Source organism: Microchirus variegatus (assembly GCF_963457635.1).
Source record: "Microchirus variegatus genome assembly, chromosome: 5".
Lineage (NCBI taxonomy): Eukaryota > Metazoa > Chordata > Actinopteri > Pleuronectiformes > Soleidae > Microchirus > Microchirus variegatus.
The window spans coordinates 22,384,061-22,406,351 of NC_139806.1; the positions used below are offsets into that span (position 1 = coordinate 22,384,061).

Consider the following 22,291-nt stretch of genomic DNA (forward strand, 5'->3'; position numbering starts at 1 on the left):
GAGATTTGAACATTGGACATGACCAGCATATTGAAACACTGTAAACAAAAAAAACAATTTAGTGTGTGATTGTAAAAAGTTGCTATATCAGACGTTTGTCATTGCTCTGTTCAGTCTGTGAAAAGCATCAAGGAAAAAGACAAAAAAAGCTTTTGTTTTAACCCAGGGCACCATTCAAGTTACAGTTTTGTATGTAATATCAGTCCAACATGTCTAACCTGGTCAATCGCTGTTTTTGGTAGAAATTATATCGCTACATGGCAAATAATTTACCAGTAGGTAGAGTCATAGAAAATCCAGAAACCCAACCTTCAAGGTATGCATGCTCCTGAGTCTGTAGTTCAGTAATTAGTGAGGAAATTCATTCTGTGAAAAAAACAAGTGTCAATCACATGCCCCCTATTTAAGGATGAAGCCAGCACACGTTGTACATGCATTTCTCTCTGAAAAACTGACAAAATGGGTCGTTCCAGAGATTGCTCAGAAGAACAGTGTTATTTCACTAAAACTTTCATTGGAGAGGGAATAACGAATATAAAAAAGTGGAGAATATTATAGGCTGCTTGGCTAAAATGGTCTCCAATGCTTTAAAATGGAACACAAAATCAGAGACATGGAAGGAAACAGAAGACTACCATTGGAATGGATCTAAGAATAGCCAGAATGGCAAAGACGCAGCCAATGATCAGCTCCAGGGTCATCAAAGACGGTCTGAAGTTACCCGTGAGTACTGTGACAATAATAAGATGCCTGTGTGAAGCTAATATATCAGCAAGAAGCCCCCACGAAGAATAAATACAAAAAATAAAAAAAATATTCGAGGTTACAATTTGCCAAAGTACACATCAACTGGCAGATGACCCCCAAACACTGAATTCAAGCCACAGTTCACTCTGAATTGACAGTGAAGCATGTTGCAACAAGCATCATGATGTGGGGATGCTTCTCTTACTATGGTGTCAGGCCTATTTATCACATACCAGGGATCATGGATCAGTTTGCACATATCAATATACTTGAAGAGGTCACGTTGCCTTATGCTGAAGTGGTAATTCCATTGAAATGGGTAATTCCATTGAAATGGGTGTTTCAACAAGACAACGACCACAAAAACACCTGTAAGCAAGCAGCATCTTGGTTTCCTGATCAACAAAATTAAAGTTATGGAGTGGCCAGCCCAATCCCTGGACCTGAATCTGATGGAAAACTTCAAAAATGCTGATTCTGAGGCAAAACCAAGAAATGCAGATGATTGTGTAATGTTGTCAAAATCATTTTGGATGGAATACCTGTTCAAAGGTGCAAGAAGTTGGTTGACTCCATGCACCACAGATGTGAAGCAGTTCTCAGAAACAGTGGTTATACAACCACATTTTAGTTTAGTGATTCACAGGGATGCTAAATCCTACATGTTTTTAAATTTATACAGTAAATATTTGAGTTTGTAATTCAGACACTACTATTTTTTGAACAGCCCAATATTATTTTTTCTTAATTTTCTGTAAAGTAGTTAAAACATATATACATTTTTCTTCATGTTATGGTTTAGAATATAACGTGTAGTGTTCTCAATGCATGGAAATGATTATAAAAAAAATAGAAAAAATTATTATCAGGATTTTGTGCTTTTCATGTTTGCTATTATTTTGAACACAACTGTAAAACTGCCACTTCAGACTTCACTGTTGACAAGTCCCATGACCTTGCTGGGTTTCACTGTGATTGTCCACCAGGGGGCAGCAGTGTAAATCATTTTCCATGTCACAAACGTTCAAATTACAGGCTCAAACGAGGGATGAGATACTCAAGAGATATGAGCACGCACAGAAATGGACCTGATGTGTGGAGAAACGTGAAGACACTGATGCTGCATGAACAAAGTGACTGACTAGCAGATGAGCCATAGCAGGGAATTGCTCTCTGCAGTTTACTCTCTTCAAAAATGGACAATTAACCTCATTTGTGCTGCAAAAAGACCATGGATTATTAATGATTTATTATTATTTTCATGGCCGTTCCCCTGCGCATGTAGCCATCGCGACGAGCGCAACGAACACATCCGGTCTCCCATTCAAAGTTTCGAGGGGATTGTGCGACGTAAGGCAAAGTTAGAGGACACTTCCTGTTTAAAATGGCCGACTTCCACTTACTTCCTGTTCCATGTGTTCCACTTCCTGTTGGGAGGTCATCTTTTGCAGACATGTTTAGGACCGGACCCTGGTCTCACATATCATGTTTCGTGCAGAACGGTCAATGTACAGCAAAATTAGAGGTCACTTCCTGTTTAAAATAGCCGAGTTCCTATTGAGTCTGTAAACGTGTTGAGGGAAGTTCCCTTGTCTCACATATCAATTTCATGCAGATCGGACAATTTCAGACTTTACTTCCTGTTTTGGGTGTTCCACTTCCTGTACGGAGGTCGTCTTTTGCAGACATGTTCAGGAAGGTTTTTCTGGTCTCACCTATCAAATTTCGTGCAGATCGGTCAATGTACAGCAAAGATAGAGGGCACTTCCTGTTTAAAATAGCCGACTTCCTGTTTGGTCAAAGGCGTGTTAATAATAATAACAGTATACAGTACAAGTACTTTATTTTAATTGTGTATGAATTACAACAGATACTGAGTCCAATGGAAATTAAATCATCCATCCATCCATTTTCTACCACTTTATCCTCCACACAAGGATCGCCGGTGGGGGTGCTGTGCCAATCTCAGCTGACATTGGGCGATAGGCGGGGTACACCCTGGACAGTTTGCCAGTCCATCGCAGGGCCACATATAGAGACAAACATTCACTCACACTCTCACACCTACCGTCAATTTAGAGAGACCAATTTACCTAATCCCCATATCGCATGTTCTTGAACTGTGGGAGGAAGCTGGAGAACCCGGAGAAAACCCACGCACACACGGGGAGAACATGCAAACTCCTTGCAGAAAGGCCCTTGATATAACCGGGCCTTCTTAAATTCCCCCGAGATATATATAATGGACATATGTATACAATATATATACATATATATGCAGATTTATATACAGGTGTCTGTAGCTAAATGAGATCTTGGTCCTACAAAAATGCTTTAGCTAGCAACAAATAATGGACAACAGAGGTCTCAAACTCACTCATATCAAGTTATAATTAGTTATTTGTGGTTTATTATTATTAGTATTTTTATTATTATCACTATATTCATTTTGCATCATAAATATGTTTACTGGGATGCCCTTAGAAATTAGATTTGCAATCTCAATCCTGGTCCTGGTAAAATGAATATTAACCCTTTAAGGTACTACTCAACCATTTGGTCGACCACACTTTAAGTCACTATATCTCATTGAAGGTTGTACTTTATGTATTATGCAAACCAGGTTTAGGGTCAAATATATATATATACATATATATATATGTATATATATATATATATATATATATATATATATATGTATATATATTGATTGTCGTTATTGTTATCATAAGTAAATAAAAAATGCAAAGAAATCATTTTACCTTTGCTTTTTTCTTGGTGCTTACCTTAAAGGGTCGAATAAAATAAAAATGATTGTGAGCTATATATATATTGTATATTTGATAGCTGTTTGTTCTGTTTTGTAATTAAGCAATGCAGTGCAACAGAACAGGAACCTCGGGTTCTACGTGGAAAGGTAGAAATAAAGACGCATCATGCAACAGAGGCACCATTTCTTATTGCTTGTTTAATTCATTGGCTTCAATAACAAGAAAACCACAAAGTGGAATCCATGTTGAAATTGGATTCAGATTACAAATCTGACTCTGCCTTAACACACCCAGACAACCGTGGACATTACACCACAGCAGAATAATCACAGGCTCAGTAACACAATGTAACAAAGATCAAGCTTCTTGTTCTGCTGTCTTAAGTGAACTAGTCAATTTTCAGATTAAACTAAAGATAAACTATGCACTGTCGTGTTCTTATTAAGCCCAACATTCTGCTCATGAACTTTTTCCAGTATGGTGATTAGAGTGACTTTGGATCAGACTAGATTAGGTGAAAAAGGTTGCAAAATAAACCTACATTTACCTTCAAAATGTGTCTCTTTTCTTCTCCCGCTTTTGATTGAGGGAGACACTTCAGAGTTTTCATGCTGTGACTCAGAGCTCCCGATGATTACCAGAGCTGATCATTTACCCTCTCCCACAACCTGACACCAATGTTTCCCTCGGTCCGTCTCCCCTCTCTACTTTTTCCACAGTTTCTGCTTAGAATCACTCTCCACATGGTCGCAGTCTATACTTTAAAAAAAAAAAATGCATGCACATGCACACAGTTTGATGTGAATGTTGGTGTGGTGGTAGCTTTTTTTTCTTTGCACAGGAAGTGGAGAAACATTCCAGCACACTATATTAATTACACGTTTGTGTTAGCAATACATTTAAAGTATACCCATTTGTATATGTAGTATTTTATTTTTTTATTTTTCCTGAAAATGTAAAGAATGAAAGAGATGTGTGTGTGTGGTTGTGTGTCTGTGTCTCTGTGTGTGTGTGTGTTTACGATAAAGACCCCAGCTCTATGTCTGGAAGTAATCATCTTGCCCAGGCTGTGATCCACAGCCCCCTCCCTATGACGTAACAGCACTCTTTTTTTTTGTCACTGGGAAAATGGGGGGATTTTTCCAAAATAACTTTTCCTCTCCAACAACTTATACTTCGGCTTTTACTATTTATTTATTCATGACATGGTACAGTCGGTTTTACCGCAAACAAGGATCAGATCTATAGATACAGTCCATCCTGCACGGTGAGTGATGTCCCTGAATGTACAATGTTAGTTTTTTTTTTTTACTCCTTGCCTTAAGAGGGGGAGTGAGGTTGGCTCTGGTTCACACACGCACCCCCCCCCCCCCCCACACACACACACGTTCACGTAACTATCCTTTTAAGGACACTGCATTGACTTCCATTCATTTGCACAGCCTAAACAATGCATTAACCCCCAACCATAACCAGTTAATGCCTAACCCAAACCTTAACCTAGTTCCTCAGAAATAAGTTTCTGCCTTATTAGGACCAGGTTTTTAGGACAACTGTTCCCGACAAGGTCAGTGTTTATGCCAGAAAAAAAAGGGTCCTAAAGAGGTAACAAATCCAAGAACACACACGCGGATGGAGGGGGCTTCTCCCGCCTCCACATACTGCTAAAACAACAATCTGAGACTCAACATTTTTTTGTGTCTACTCCAGCCTTTTCTTGTGGAAACACTCTGTGGGAAGATCCCTCTGTGTGAACACGGGTCCAGATTTGGATTTTCTGAAAAGTCAATCATTGATTCATAGACAACATATAGATCCTGGTGTAACATGTCTACATTCACCGTAAGTCCCTCCCGCCTGCTGATGGTATATGATATCATAAGGACTTGATACTGTAGTTTATTGATCTTTGCAAGTCAGGAAAGGATGGAAAACAAACCTTTAGGGGTAATTAAACACACACATATTTTAGATGTTAAAAGCTGACAGAATGATATTACATCTCTTCAATCTTGCATTTTATGCCCCTTTTTTTGCTTCATTGCATAACAGCATTTCTTGAGCTCACCAGAGGAGGGGGACCAGACTCTCCTGACTCTCTCTCTCCTGGAGAGGAGGAGGACAGTCTGGGCAGGGAGGTGTAGAGGGAGAGGAGAGGAGAAGAGAGGAGAGTTTGTCATGGGAAGACCTCACTGCCATTTCATAGAAAAGGAGCCGACTTCCACCATAGCAACAACAAACAGATGTAAAAAACAAATACCTCACAACTATGAGACTGGGTCAGAGATCAAAGGTCAGTTGTTGTTTTTTTTACTACTCTGTCTCTTTCTGTCAGTCATCCTGTTTGATACAGACAGTTTGATGCTTCAGCTGCAAACTGCTTTTTGTGCAGCAGCGAAGTTTGTGCGAGTTAAATTAGATTGTTGGTCGTAAAGTCACTGAAATGAATTGACTGACTGTAACTGCTTTTCATAAATGCTTGGCAGATGTTGCACAAGAAACGTCTAAGACGTGAAGCGCATGAATGGAATTTTTGCCGTCATCGTGGTTTTTGTCGGGAGAATAAATGGTGGAGACACGCAGTGTTTATCTCCTCTGATTTAACATTTCTGGAATCCAGTCTCAAGAATTGTCTCTGTGGATAACAACCTCATGTGCATGTTGGTGTGTCTGCTCTGGTGTTGGATAGGAATATTAAGCAGCTAAATAAATGAAAATATTAACACATCTGTGTTTCTTGGTTGTGTAGACTGACAACCTTATCATGGCCTCTTTAATTTGGACAGATCTTTATGTATAAAAACATTTTATAGAGCAAAAGATTCATTTAAAAAAAAAAAAGGAATCAGAAGAAAACACTGCAATGGTGTAAGACATTGGAAACAGTTTGGCTCAGATGCAATGTGACAAATATTTATCTCACAGCGTTACCACATGTTAGATGAAAGCAAAATGATCGGCGTCCATTGCTCAAAGTGTTTACATCTATCTGTGAGTAGGGCCTACATTGCCCAGCTGGCCTGTAGTCTGAGTGATGCAGTAACAAAAAAAAAGGAGAAGAAAAAAAACTCTTCCCCCTGACATCAGCTTGGGTCCATTGCCCCCCCCCCCCCCCTTCTCTTTTTTCAGGAGGTCTGGAGAATGAACTCATGCTGATTGATTGTGTGACTATGTAAAAGGATACCCTACTTCCTGTCGGCCCTCTGTCCAGACAGCAAGACCAGTAAATCTGGGATCTGGCTTTCTCTTCTCAGAGTGTGCGCGTCTGTGTGTGTGCGTGTCTGTGTGATCTCTGTGGATTCAACAGTGTAACATCTTTACTTTTGAAATCTCTTGTATCAGTGAAATTCTTTTATTCTCTTAAATGTACTCTTTAACTTTGCCCCATAGAGTAAGCAATTTAAAATCATTTTGATAATTATCATGATTCATCTTTTTTCCACTAGTATATGCCAGTGTCCCAGTTCAGGTTTAGCCTCAAACTGAGGAATACTTTCGATGGCTCGTCATGATTTTGGGGGCGAAAAGTATCATTGCTGCTTTGCAGCCATGAGATTTTATTGGTAATACTGAGCCAGACATTAAAATTGTTCCCCCAGATCTGTTTTCCTACTCAGTTTTTTTTCCATTCTACTTAAATATGCACATCTGAAATATCCACTTGAATTGAGGCATTGTTGTGTGGAGCTTTTCAGGATAAGTCAAGGGACCACAAGGCATGGATTCAACTTCCTGTTTTGCCTCTATAGTGTTTGCTACTCTTCACTGGAAGATGTAAATGTAGGACTGTTTACAAGAATATTGGTGTAGGAAAGAACTTTTATTTTATGATTTTAAATTAATCATTTTTCAAAATAAAATGATGCAATTAATAAATAAATTATAAAGGCTGCAATACTTCTGTTTTAGATTGTTCTTTCTAGGCCAAATTTGAAAAATGCAGCATATACATTTTCGAAACAATCCATAAGTTCTTATCCTTGCATTGGTAGCTTATATTTTTGATGGTTTTGATGGTATCTCATGTTGGTATTTTCATTCATTCTCTGCCCTGTTATCTCTGCAGGAAACTGCTCATCCAGCTGAATCTTACATCTACAGACTGTGTGAGAGAAAGTCAGAGTGATGAACAGCATGCTGCCTCAGAGGAGTGCGGTCTCCACACTGAGCTATGGCTCAGGTAAACATACAATCATTACTCATCAGCTGCAAATCTTACAATAATCAACACATTTGTGTTTACATTGTTCTTGTATGCACTGCCTCAGCCTAATGACAATCATTTTAGCTGGCAAATGTCATGTGAGTCTGGATTAGTTAAATTCTTCATTAAAGTAACCTTCGTCAGTCTGAAATCCAGAGCAGCTCTTTCCTCAGCAGTCTTTTTAAAGACATTAAAGTAGTAAAAGGGGTAGAGTTACTGTAAAGTGCATGTTAACATGTTAAATACACTGGTACTGAGACAGGGAAAGACGACTGCTTTATTCTCTCACTGTCACTATTTTAAGTGACAGACTAGATCTTAAAGTGACATTTAGGACGGTTTATTAGCAGAAAATGAATATACTGCTTAAAGGCATGTTTGTAATATAATTGTTCAAACTTGTTGTGTAGAAGTAGAAGAACAACAACATACTTCCTGCTTTACAAAGGCCACAATAGTTTCCTAAGTGTTGTCACATAGATGTCACATATTCTTACACCCTGGACCTTAAAGGTAAGAATCAGAGTTTTATTATTACTTTGTCACTTGGATGTTCCATGACAGAGGAGGTGAGCGTTCTGTAATATCACCTGGCTTATGAAACTATACATTTGTTCAGCCTCCAGCCACCGAGGACTCACACTCATACTGATTGTCAAGAAATGTGGTTTTCTTTTAAACTCAAGACTATGATACATTCTTTTGTGTCTTGGTCGATGTTCATTCTACCATTTTTAGAAGAAGCTTAACCACTTGATTGAGCCAGTCTTTGTACTGGGCTCTGAACTGTATGAGCTTACATTCTTTACTGGTTTCCCCCACTTAGTCACAGCACAAATGTGTTAAAAGTGCTAAACTGGTGCTTATTAAAGATTAAACCTGAATGTGCTATATACCCCAAAATATACTGAATGTCATTCTGGGTCAACTTTCTCATTTTTACAGACTGTGTGAAGATTGAGCACAGCAGTAGTGGTTCAGTGGGTGGGACGTTGCTGAGAAGCTCACGTTCCAAAGCAGAGCTACAGGAACTGATGGAGACATTGCAGCGCAGGAAGAGCGCCCTGGAGGCCAGTCTGAGGGCAGCTGAGTGCAGCCGCAAGTACCTCAGTGTACCATCACCTGTTGGACCCCAGTCCACCAGGACACTGTCCGTCATCAGCACTAATGACCGCCCTCCGTCTGCCACTAGAAACTTCTCTTACATGACCAGCAGCAGTGTGCCTCCATCACCTCGTCAGAGCGACCGCCAGCTGAGCCCCAGCGGCTTGGCCCGCCATTCGCACTCTCGCCACCAGTCACAAGACAGTCTGCTCCATCCTAATCCAGAAGATGGCAACTCTCTTCTCTCCTCTTATGGGGATGCTCTACCTCGTTCTCCCAAGGTGAAAGGTGGAGCAGCCAGTGTGCCATCCAGCCCTCGCATGGGCCGCAGGCCCTACTCCCAGGGCAGAGCCGCAGGAGATTCCCGGCAGAGAAAGTACTCCACTGGCTCCCTCAACAGCCTGGGCTTGCATAGTCGTTCCCTGCCACGTCTTCACAATGCAGCAGACCCACCTGCTCTGTCGCTTCCATTGCGTCACTCAGTGGGGTCACACAGAGGAGTGGGTTCAGCAGTGGCACGGCGCAGTCTCTCCTCCCTGGAGCAGCCACCAGATGTGACTGTCCCAGCCAGCATGCCCAGCACTCCCAGGAGGGCCAGTCTGGCCTCTCTAAGCTCTCTGGGTGTAGATATTGATGGGACAGGCTTAGATCTGGGCTTCGGAGAGAGGAGGTTGTCCTTTGGGAAAGGCGGGTTGAGTCCAGGTCAGAGAGTGAGCAGCATAAGTTCTTTGAATGGCAAAGAAGAGCTGAGAGACTATCACCAGCACCAGAGAGATGAGCGACTCAGGGAGCAGAAAGTGCAGAGATTGGTGGGTTTCTTTTTGGCCCTGGTTTGTACACTAAGCTTATTAACCCTAGAACACTATCGCTCAAATTAAAAACTCTGGGTGATTTTGTTACCCGAGATAATAAATACACCCAATAAAAAGTACTTGTCATCAAAATATATCAAAACATGACAATACGTGACAGATTTGAGTAGGGTTCTTTTATTTTAAACTGTCATGTCTAACAAATGAAAGGAAAGCATCATGAGGGGAGCATATATAAATGCTCCAAAAGTACTGGAAAATTAGGAATTTTGGAACAAAACATTTCAAAAAAAAAAATAATGAAGATGAAAACTTGGTTTTCATGAAAATCACATACATTTATTTGCTCGGGTGAAAACCATCCGGCAATAGTGTTTTATGGTTAAAGCTGCAGTAACTAAGTTTTGGTGATTTATTTTTTTAATGTGCATCTGTTTGGTTTTCATGAACCACTCAAAGCTGCTTTATACTGGAGGTTTGCTATTCACAGCCATTCATACAGCACATCTATGTGCAACACATTTTCTATCACACGTCTTATATACCCATTATACCCATTCACACACTGCTAGCACACCTGTCAGGATCAATGGACACATCAATATGTAGACTAGTGGAGCTGGGAATCGAAAACCACAACCTTGCAACCTTGCAAGACAACTTGCTCTACCACTGAGCGTAGAGTAAGGGCAAGTCACATATATCCTATCAAAATGCTATTGCGGAACAATTAGGTTTTTTCAGCTGGAGAATTCCCCTGCTCTGTGTTTTAAGTCCCAATTTTGAATTTACCTCCATCTGTCCTGATATAAAACAAAAAAAATCTCCCATGTTCAGTGCACACACAAAATCACAACACTACTATACTGAGCAACACAGAGAGTGGTAAAGAAGCGATAAGCTTAATCAGAACTTTCTGAACTCATTTGACAATGATTTGTTGAAATGTAAGTTTTATCACCTTAACAGCAGTATAAATCAAAGTGAACAACGATGAATCTCTGTTTTACAGGAAAGTCAGCGTCTTGAGACCATTTTGAACCTGTGCACTGAGATGGGTCACGTGGAGGAAGAGCCAGCGGTTTCAGCCGTTTCTGACCTGCAGAAGATCAATAAGGAGCTGGAGAAGCTGCAGGTGTCAGACGAGGACTCTGTGTTTTCAGACTCTCCCAGCAGCACGGCTCAGGAGAGCTGCTTTGGAGCCAAAACCAGAGATTTTCATGTGTCTGATGAGCAGCAGGTTAGCCAGCATCAGCAGAACAGCTACAGAGATGCAAGGTTCCATTCACCAGCTGTCAGCCTGAACAGCAGTGCCCCGTCACCCTCCACCCACCATAGAGTCAAAGTAAGTTTTATCACACTCATCGAAAGATGCTCATTAACAATAATGAGAAAATATAAATAAATCAGTCCCAGACTAACCAGAATGTTTAATTACTGTATAATATTATATTACACTTGAAGTTAAAAAAAAAAAAAAATCCAGATTGGTTTACAGCAGGGAAACAAAATAACTCTGCTCTCTACATGTTTCTGTAGTGGGAGCAAACGAGAGAAATGTGTTGAGTGTAAGACTCACAGTGAGACACCAGGACTCAACTGGAGCAACTAAATACAATTCCACCCTGCCTCGGAATGCAGTTTATCAGCCTGCTGATTGCTTGTTTATCCCTGATTGTTTATTTATTTACCAGGATAAATTCCAAGTTAATTTGCATTTTCCTTTCCACATTTCTATAAAACTTACATTGTAAGGAAATGTCACATTCAAGTGATAATGTAAAATGTGGAGGAAATAGAGATATAGGGATAGATTAGAGATATTCTAGCAGGCATTCCTTGTGACTTTTGGTTCAAAATGGATTTGTTTACACATGGAAAGTGGAGACACATGTAACATGAAGCTCCTTTGTAGTTTTCAGTCATAGAATGCTTGCACTTGATCAAGCTCGATTACTAAAACTCATCCATGCTTTTGAAGTGTGGCTTTGTGTGTGCTGTGAATTTGTACATTTCCTGTTGATGTGGTTTGCTGAGACAAACAAAACTGGGAAATCAGTTCCACAAGAGCTCGTCACATGCTTTGATGTTACTATGATTAACTTCAGATTTTCTTCAACTGATGTTTTGAATGTGTTCCACACACATAGGAATGGATGAACAATGTTTCATTTACAAATATAAGTATGACATATATTTTAGAAGATATTGTGCTTCTAGCTCTGGGTAAGGCCACACTCTCATGTCCTGTCTGCTGAGTTACTGTCTTTTCTTTCTCTTGAGCAGCAACAATCTAATGGTGTGTCTGGTTTTAATGAAGAAGTCCTCGTTTTGTTTCAGCACTCAGCCACCATTGAAACACTTGAAGGGGGGGGGGGGCAGGAAATGACTTTATCCCCAAGAGAAATTTGTGTGCCTGTGTGTGTGTGTGGGTGTGCGCACATCTGTGCGAGTGTGTAAATGCATGGCAACGACAGTGGTTTTTCCAGATGTTTTAAACCTTTCACTGATGAAAAAAAAAGAAGGAAAAATGGAGTTGAAACACTCATGCAGGTTTCCTTGGAGTATAGAAATGAGATTGTGTTGATTATTATTCTTGCAGTGTGGCAGTTGTGACAGGCTCCGAATGCACTCCATCTCTTACATTCCTCAAGCAGTTCAGGAAGAAAGAAGGTTTCAGTGCCTGGGAAACTATAAATCCTAGACCTGTTGGCCACATGAGCCTCTGAAAAAAATCTTCTTGGCTTTTTAAAAGGGAGTATAACTGATAATACGTGACGCACATATGAGTGTGAATGAAAATAGGAATATGGTGAATGGTGCAAAATGTGGGAGTGCTTTGGCATGACTGGCAGTGACTGGAGTGTAGTGATGGAGATTTCCATTACGCCAAGTAGAAAATATTCTTATTGTCGGTGATCCAGCTTTTGGATGAGCTAGAGCGGCAGCTGCTGTCGTTGCTGTCAATGAAACAGTTTCCAAATGTTCCTTATCATAACTCTCTTGACAAGAGCGAATTTGTGCATCATATAACATCTAATTTCTAACTTTTTACTGCCATTTCTGTAGCGTTGTGTATTATTTTATTTTCCAAGACATATGTCTTTATGCATGTGTTTTTTATTCTATGTTAAAGGTACAATATGTAGTATTTATGGGTTTATATAACCCAAAATCCACTTTTTTATACATATTATGTGCTCCTGCATTGTCTAGTCGCTGTATAATAGTTTTTGTTTCATTTTCGTAGTGTTTCAAAAAGTAATGTAAAATAACATGACCACGGACCGCGGTTGCATAGCCACTGTTAGCAGCGAGACGCCATGTTTCTACCGGAGCCTGTAAGGACAAACGCGAGAGAACAAAACAAGCGTCTCTTTACTTGTAGCGGAAGTCCCGCCTCCTCTCTCTCCGCTTCGTCTGCTACGGCCGCGGTAGCTCGCCCTCTCCCTCACCTCACGAACCTCATCTGCTGACACGGAGAAGGACGACGAGGACGACATTTGACCAGCTGCGGATACTGTAGCGCTCAGGGAAGGGAGGGGGTGAGCACAGCAGCAGGTCTTTGTTGTAAATTTCAGCCTCTCCTCTAGATGGCACTATAAACTACTTATTTCCCCTTTAAGTAAAAGCTAGTCTCTGGGAATGAGTAAAGACATGCATTTTCATGTAATAAAAACAAAATCACTGCAGAATTTGTATTTACATTCTTACATTCTTGGTGCTGCTACAGGTGTTGGAGAGCATCCAGCTGAAACAGGAGGTAACACATATAGAGGAAGAGAGGATCCAAGTTGTGAACAACATAGAAGAGCTGGAGCAGAAGATCAAAGACCTGGACAACCAAATGGAGGAGTCTGTGCGAGAGGTAAGGAAGAGAAACACAACTGACACACAAACTGATGATATCTTGACAACTTTGTGCTGTAGTTTATCATCACAGTGAAAAGTTAAGAAGTGCCTTTATTCACTGTGGAGTTGCTGGTCAAGGCAGATATCAGTGAAGCAGTAAATTATAATTTTTTGTATTTGTATTTTGTATTTCATGTCACCGGTTCCTGCAGATGGAGGTGGAGTGTGCTCTGCTGGAAGGGGAACAGGAGTCTGAGGTAAGCCAGCTTCAGAGGGAAAAGGAGCTTCTGGACCAACTGAAGGAAAAGATTCACAGTATTGAGAAGACGAGCCACGCTGAGAAGTCGCAGGTAAAGATTTGGAAAATTGTCGAAAATCCCATGCCTTTGGTAGTTTTGAAACATCAAGACAGGTTTTATACAGACAAAGTCAACATTCAACACCTTAGTTACGAGTTAGTCCTTCGTTAGGAATTGAAGTGGGACTTTTCCTATCTATCAGGATATGAAGACAATTTTAACAAATGAGATAAAGTGTTTTAGATTCTAAATACAGCTTTAACTGAGGTTGTGTACGGTTTAAATTAATAAACCCAATAGATCTGGAGTGGGAGGGTAAGTGATGTGGGTTGAGAGCAAGTGGAGTAATGATATAATAAAAGTCTGCAGAGTTGATGGTGGATTGGCAGCAATGCTGGCTGTGGGCGACCCAGGGTTAGGTGCTTAGTTGTGATGGTTAAGTTAGGGAATGCATTTTGTTAATGACGTGTCCTCATCAAGATATAAAAACATGTTTTTGTGTATGTGTTGTGTTTCACAGGAGGCTAAGGAGCAGACAAAAAGCTTAGAGGATCTGGAATTTCAGAAGCTGGAGAGAGAAATTAAACAAGATGAGGAAAAAGAGACGCAGCGGCAAGAACTACTGCGGGAGATCGTCGAGTATCAGCGTCTTACAGTCACGCGCAAGGTATAATCGAGCGAGGCTGAATGCGCAATGTCAATATCTAAAAAAAATGATCACCAGCAAAATGGAAATATTGATTTGGCCATAACCTACACCCCCAGAATATGTGATCAAAATTTATTTTTTACATTTTGAGACAAACAAGCAGCTGTAACAGGTGTGGTTTGGACCCAATAGCAGCACAAAGACAGGCAGGTATCGTTGGTAACAAACTTTATTGAGCAAGAACCCAAATTTCAGTGTCTCAAAAAATTTGAATATGGTGAAAAAGTTAATTTATTATAACTTTATGGTGTCACATGCCAATCAGCTCATCAACTCAAAAGACATGCAAAGGTTTCCTGAGCCTTCAAAATGGTCTCTCAGTTTGATTCACAAGGCTACACAATCATGGGGGAGACTGCTGATCTGACAGTTGTCCAGAAGACAATCATTGACAATGAGGATAAGCTTCAAAAATGAATCATCAATAAGCTGGCTATTCACAGAGTGCTGTATCCAAGCATGTTAACAGAACGTTGAGTGGAAGGAAAAAGTGTGGAAGAAAAAGATGCACAACCAACCGAGAGAACCGCAGCCTTGAGAGGCTTGTCAAGAAGAATCAAGTAAAGAATTTGGGTGAACTTCACAAGGAATGGAACCACAGACAACGTCAGAGGCGTCTTACCTGGACTAAGGAGAAGAAGACCTGGACTATTGCTCAGTGGTCCAAAGTCCTCTTTTCAGATGAGAGGTCCTAGAGTCTGGAGGAAGGGTGGAGAAGTTCATAACCCAAGTTGCTTGAAGTCCAGTGTTAAGTTTCCACAGTCTGTGATGGTTTGGGATGCAATGTCATCTGCTGGTGTTGGTCCACTGTGTATTTTGAAAACCAAAGTCACCAAGACATTTTATTTTATTGCGATGCACCTGTATATTTATATTAGTGCTGTCAGCGTAACACGTTATTAACGGAGTTAATGCGAACCCATTTATGGAGTCCGTAGCTGGGGAGATCGGCGAGAGGATTAAAGCAAGAGCATTAAAATTAAAAAAAGAATGGGCCGAAAAGAAACCAAGTGATATTTAGAATAGATAAAAATGTGTGATTAATTGCAATTAATCGCAAGTTAACCATGACATTAATGAGATTAATCGCAATTAAATATTTGAATAGTTTTACAGCACAAAGAAGATGTAATTGTAGCAAAACAAAAATGAGAGGATAAAAGTTATCTTTGATCACTCATTTGAGAAAGTGGCTAAATACTTTACAGACACATTGTTTTGTTTTCTTATAGGAAAGGCTCATGACACTGAGGAAACAGTCCTCCCAGATCACCTTACAGACTCAACAAGAGAGAGAGAATTTCCAGAGAGAGAAAAACAATTTGCTCGTCATGCTACAGAAGGTGAGAGAATTTTTTGCATGCTGAAATTAAAAAATAAAAAATAAAAATCTTATCTTATACACATCTCATTTATCCTGTACTTATGTCTGCAGGAGAGAGACAAACTGGTGTCGTTGGAGGGAAAGTATGCAGAGCTGTCTGAGGGACAGACTTTCACTCACATACCCATAGCCATCAAAGAAGTAAGACTCAGCTACAGTTAATAATACCTCATAAATCCACCAGCAGAGTGCTCCTCTTATCCTTTTTTTGTCCTTCTGTCGTCAATGCAGCACTTACACTCTCTGAAGGAAAGGAGAAGAAGCAGCAAAGAAACCCCTCCCCACCCAAGTGACAGCCTACCTTATAAGAGGAGCCAGCAGCAGCTCCCCACCTCTTATGGCAGATCACTCGGACGCACCCTTCCTCCCAAGGTTGTTTTTTTTTTTTACTTATATGAACGGATGTTGAAGTAGGAATTAAATGGATATGATAAAATGTCTTGTAGCTGTGTTTCAAATGGTTTCTTGACTCTTCAAAGAACTATGTATTCATATTTCTCTTATTTGAACATACTGTAATACTGTGATGATAATAACTGATGCAATAACTAACCATATTTTGAAAGCTGAATCTTGAATTGCTTTCACTTAAAGCAAATGTTTGAATAAACCACTCCAGGAAGTTCAGAATCAGAAGAAGGGGATTTCATTGTTGTCATCATTTTCATTCCAGAGACATTTAACTTTGTGTCCTTAGAGGATGGTCCACCCAAACCAAAAGGTTTTCTGCAACACCCATCCAGCCTAAGTACTTTGTGGATGAGTAGTAGTTGTAAGACTTGGTCCAGACCACCATGTGTGCTGATGTTTCCCTTTTCCCCCTCAGGCTCACCTGCCTCTGGCCCAAAGCTCAAGCTGTGGCAGCGTCATCCCACAAGGCTTCAGCTTCTCTGTCCGAGACGTGCATGCCCGTCGCCTGCCCAAGAGTGAGTCAAGTACCAGCAACAAATCTGTATGACTAACTTTAAACCTCAGGCTATACTGTTCGTATGTAATGATGTTCTAAACTCATCAGCAACATTTCGCCACATTTACTGTAACTTCAAACAATGACAAAATACATTGTTTAAGGTTATTTGACTCACTTTTAACCAGAAATATTTAAAACTACAAATCTACATTACACAATTATTTGCATTTGGATCGTGAAAAGTTGAGAGGTAACCAAAACAACTGACCCCAAAAAGCCCAGTTCTGGCATTCTTCTGTTGGGGACCGTGGCAAAGTAATTTGGGGTGGAATCATCACTTTTATGTTTTGCATGATCAAAACACCCGGCAAATGGTTAACAGAGGATGATTTTTTTTTTTTATCCTGCTTGCATATTTTTTTCTTCTGTCAACAGGTAACAGCCATGCACACATGACTGAGGACAGACAGAAAATAACAGATTTTTGCAGCAGGATGGTTGCTGAGGGCAGCGTGTTCCTGGACACCTTCTCTTACCCAGACAACAGCCAGACCTCAGATACGGTCAGTGTGGACAGTTCTGACAGTCTGGAGACCAGCTTCTCTGCCTGTTCCCCAGACAACATCTCCAGGTTAGAGACAAAACTATAATAAAAATTTGAATTGTTACAATTTGAAAAAATAACAAAAGATATAAATAAAAAAAATATTTAATCAGTTCAGGTTGTAATGTGAGAGAATAAAATCATCCATCCGTCACGGCTTTATCCTCCACAGGAGGGTCGCGGGGGTGCTGTGCCAATCTCAGCTGACATAGGACAGATAAGCGGGGTCACACCCTGGACAGTTCGCTAGTCCATAGCAGGACCACATATAGAGACAAACAAACATTTACTCTCACACATACAGTCAATTTAGAGTGTCCAGTTTACTTAATCCTCATATTGCATGTTCTTGGACTGTGGGAGGAAGCCAGAGAACCCGCACACATGCAAAACATGCAAATTCCATGCGATTTTATTTGTACAGCGTCAAATCATCATACATTATCTCAAGGCACTTTACACAGACGGATTAGGTGAATTGGTCACTCTAAATCGATCGTAGGTGTGAGAGTGTGAGTGAATGGTTGTTTATGTCTATATGTGTCCCTGTGATGGACTGGCGAACTGTCCAGGGTGTACCCTGCCTATCCCCAATGTCAGTGGAGTGAAAATACTCCCTTTTAACAGGAAGAAATATCTGACAGAACCAGACTCAAAGATGTGCAGCCATCTGCCTCGGCCGGTTGTGGTGAAAGGAAAAATGGGGGACAGACGAGAGGTGAGGGACAGAAAGGGGGAGAGAAAGGACAAGAGGGAGATGAGGTAGAGACAGAAAAGAAAGAAAGGGACCAGGAGCAGATATCATGCATTTATACAGGACAATAATGGTGAAAACAACAATAATAAGAATAGCCTTGACACCTTAACTCTGTTGGCACTTTGTCAAGTTTAAAGGTATAATGTGTAACATTTTTAATGATAACGGAGTCACCATTTGTCACGCAAATTACACTGTGCTCCAAATCATTTAGAAGTATAAATAATATAACTTGAACTAAAAACTTGAAATGCACTGTTCCAAATTATTACAAACAACAGAGTTTCAAAACATTGTCTAGGTTGTAAAGAACTGAAAATGGTCCCTTAGCATTAGGAGGTCATATTTACTGAAATCAAACAGCTATTTACATCAAAAACATCTTAACAGGTCATGTTACATTTTAACATAGGAGCCCTCAGTTGATAGCAGCTTCACAATTCTTGTATCCATTGAACTTGTGAGTTTTTGGAGACTTTCTAGAATTTCAATGCAGGATGTAGGATGCAGGAAGAATAGCCTCCCAGAGCTGATGTTTGGATGAGAACTGCCTACCATCCTCATCGATCTTTTGCTTTGCAAATATTTTCAGAGGAACCTTGCAAATACTGAATTGTTAGGCCTGTATGCTGACCGGCTGATACTGGATACTAACACATACTGTAAAATGTCACATTGCTATATACAGCACATTACCTTCTATAGTAGGTCAGATTGTAACAATTTAAATGTCATGGCTTTGTTTTATTTCTTAAAATCTATTGTATATCATTTATATACTTAATTTAAAAAACTGAAAATTTAAAACATTTGTTTATATAATGACCTTTCACTGCCCACCTGTGGGGGGGGGGGGGGGGGGGGGGGCATGGTCCACCCTTTGAGAATAACAGATACTTTTATTTGCTTGTTTTTGTTTATTTGTTTGTCCTGATCATTACCGCTTTGTTTTGTTCATTTAAATGAACATTATTTTGTTTAACACGCGTTTGTTCATTTGTTGTCAGCGCGAGCACCAACAATATGGCCAAGATTGAGGAGATGGAGCGTCTACTCCGAGAGGCCCAGGCTGACAAGCTGAGGCTCCTCGAGCATCGGGTAACACGTCAAACCAACTAAAACCTACTTTATACAGGACACATGTTTTTAATTATGGCTGTAATTGAATGTATACGGCATGCGCAGGAGAGGGAGATGGATATGCGCAGACAGGCTCTGGAGGAGGAACGAAGAAGAAGGGAGGAACTTGAGAAACGCCTGCAGGAGGAGACGTGCAGGAGACAGAAGCTTGTAGAGAGAGAGGTGAAGCTCAGGGAGAAACAAAGATCACAGGTATTCAGCATATTTAAACAAAATTTGTTTCCATTTCATCATCGTCTTCATCCATGTAGTTTTTGAACAAAGCTTGTCTTGTTTTCCCAGTCTCGGCTGTTGACGCGTTACCTCCCTGTGAGGAAAGATGATTTTGACCTTCATGGACACATTGAGGCAGCAGGACACAACCCGGACGCCTGCTTCCATCTCGCCATCACCGACAAAACCTGTCGAGGTTTCCTGGTTAAAATGGGCGGCAAAATAAAGACCTGGAAGAAACGTTGGTTTGTCTTTGACCAGAATCGCAGGACACTCACCTACTATGCAGGTGAGTCACTTTTCATTTCAACAGCTTTAAATGTTAGAAGCACTGCAACCATGACATGCTTATGCTGAGTCGTGATATTCTGATCAGTGGTTTTAGTTTCTCCTTCAGGATTTTTCAGCAGTTGGCATCCATATTGCTTCCTCCTGCAATTAATACCTCATTACAGTGCTTTTCCCTGATCTTTTTTATGAAATGGGTGCATTATGGACCCAAATGCACCACAGGACAGTAACAGTATTTATTACAACCACAGCAGAGGAAATGGCAACAGCAGGCAGGTAGATAGATGCTGAGAGTTTAGCCAAACGGGAAGCTCACCAAACATTCTCGTCTGCAGACAAACATGAGACCAAGATGAAGGGAGTCATTTATTTCCAGGCCATAGAAGAGGTGTACTACGACCATTTAAAGAGCGCACACAAAGTAAGTCACTTCATGTGGATGTGTGTATACGTGTCTGTGAATTGTAGCTTGTTTCATGGTCCATACCATTTTCTCTGAACGCTGTTAACATCTCTGTGTCTTCTGCTTTTCTGTGTCTTCACCCCTCTTCTTACGCTCCATTGTTTCCCCTTTTTCTCCACAATCTCATATTCACATCCGACCCAAGAGCCCCAACCCCTCGCTGACGTTCAGTGTGAAGACACACGATCGGGTGTACTACATGGTGGCTCCGTCCCCTGAAGCCATGCGAATCTGGATGGATGTTATAGTTACAGGTGCTGAAGGACACATGCATTTCATGGTGTAACTAGTCCCAACACATCAGAATCCACACAAAAAACAAAAACTTTACTGTTTACACTCGTCGTATTTATAGCCTCCAAGGGCAACTTATGCCCAGAAGCACATCTCATCACTTTTAACAAATTAAAACATATTTATATACAGGTTTGGTAATTAAGCTATATCGTTATTTTTCTGTGTTCCACCTTTCCCTTTCCTTTACTCCTCCTCCTTTGTATTGTTGATTGTATAAACTATAGTTTTTCATTACCCCAATGTGACCCTTGTATACATTCAGGAGCTAGGGAAGTCTGCCGTTTGCGGACCATCATGTTTTTACAGGAACCCACAATGGACAAATTAAACATGTTTTGACTTTTCTCCAACACATGAGTAGGTGAAATACGATGTGAGGCAAATTCAGCTGCAACGTCACAAACAGGTGTTTCTAAATTCTACACACTCTACCTTTAATCATAGAAAGTTTAAAATAATTGTAAACTCAACATCTGCTAAACTTTTAAGAGCAATGAGAACAAAACTCAGTATTGTTTTGGTTGCAAGGATGCACATTTTTGTGTTAACCGGATTGATTATTTCTATATCGTCATTGTATTAATATTCAAATGTAAATATGTGGGTATTACATGATTTCATATTTTAACTCAAAGATTTTGATTGCTGCTGCCAGACTACAAGCATAAGCTGGTCTTGTCTGCTTATTAAAAGCAGTGCTGAATGTCATTTAATAGTATTCAGTTCTCTCTTTGCACCATTCTGACTCCAGTGAGCCTTGATTTGTGCTTTTCTTTACATGTGTAAACTCAGTTTGCGACAGAGAGAGATTATTATAGGCACTTTTTATTTTGTTTTAGTTAGTTTAATTTGTAATAAATGCTGACAAATGTTCTACTCAGTGAAGTAGAGAAACGTTCCATATTACTATTGTATTCCAAGTCATTCTTAAAACTGTGCTACTAGCGCCCTCTATCTACAGTTAAGTGAGGCTGCAGCTCTGACAAAACAAGGTCATACTGTGTTATGCTGCATAGCATGCTGCGTCACTGTTTTCCAGCATTATTTGTTTTCACCAGCAGAGGGCCTCAGTGAAGAGAGATTGCACTGCAATGATGCAATGATGCAATGCTGTGACTGATTGGTCACTTTAAAGAAAGGAGCCTCAGTAGTCCATATTTGTAATGCTTTTATATCAAACATATGCCTTTATAAGCACCTCTTTTAAATCAATTTTAACATTTGCTTTTTGAAAGCAAAACAGAAATCGTGTGTAGGATCTCCACCATGAAATTATTTTTATATGTATTTTTTTTATGTGTTTGGAATCAATTGATTTTTAGTTTTAGTTTTTTCAACAGTCTCACTTTATTTGATATTGAAAAATCAATTCAATGCTGAGTGACCAGCTCTTTCAGTGTGTTGGTTCACTCAGTCCTGCACATGAGGCTGCTGAGCCGACACTCACTCATACAGTTCTCATGTATCTATCAGGTTAAAATCTCATCCAAAACTGCCACCCACTGTGTGAAACACAAGCCTTAAAACCATACAAATTACCACATTTAAGTATATATTTTGAGAACATTTAATTTTTATATTTTGTATATGAACAATTCTGATTTTGACTGACACTTGCTACAGGTTTTTTTATACTCAACATGTGTCATGAATAAATCATTTGGATTACCAATCATATCTCTTGTTTCGTATGTTGAATATGATATTTAATATTTTGCTGGGATGGAAAAACCT

The 22,291-nt window shown here is 40.1% G+C and overlaps 1 protein-coding gene across 1 annotated transcript; it reads left to right on the forward strand.

Annotated features, from left to right (window-relative positions):
• The first annotated feature begins 5,684 nt into the window (after positions 1-5,684).
• Positions 5,685-20,792, forward strand: phldb2a (pleckstrin homology-like domain, family B, member 2a). Its single transcript, XM_083889065.1, has 17 exons — positions 5,685-5,811; positions 7,585-7,698; positions 8,668-9,635; positions 10,651-10,983; positions 13,372-13,506; positions 13,703-13,840; positions 14,310-14,456; positions 15,731-15,841; positions 15,934-16,023; positions 16,114-16,254; positions 16,709-16,808; positions 17,228-17,423; positions 19,161-19,251; positions 19,339-19,485; positions 19,576-19,795; positions 20,133-20,218; positions 20,406-20,792. The coding sequence occupies exons 2-17, from the start codon at positions 7,644-7,646 to the stop codon at positions 20,544-20,546; spliced, it is 3,099 nt and encodes a 1,032-aa protein (XP_083745191.1). The 5' UTR covers positions 5,685-5,811; positions 7,585-7,643; the 3' UTR covers positions 20,547-20,792.
• The last annotated feature ends 1,499 nt before the right edge of the window (positions 20,793-22,291 follow it).

Excerpts from the sequence above, each read along its gene's own strand:
- phldb2a (XM_083889065.1), top strand. The coding sequence starts at position 7,644 with ATGAACAGCATGCTGCCTCAGAGGAGTGCGGTCTCCACACTGAGCTAT. Across the intron at positions 7,699-8,667 it reads CACACTGAGCTATGGCTCAG|ACTGTGTGAAGATTGAGCAC; the intron begins GTAAACATACAA and ends TCATTTTTACAG. Across the intron at positions 16,255-16,708 it reads GACGCACCCTTCCTCCCAAG|GCTCACCTGCCTCTGGCCCA; the intron begins GTTGTTTTTTTT and ends TTTCCCCCTCAG.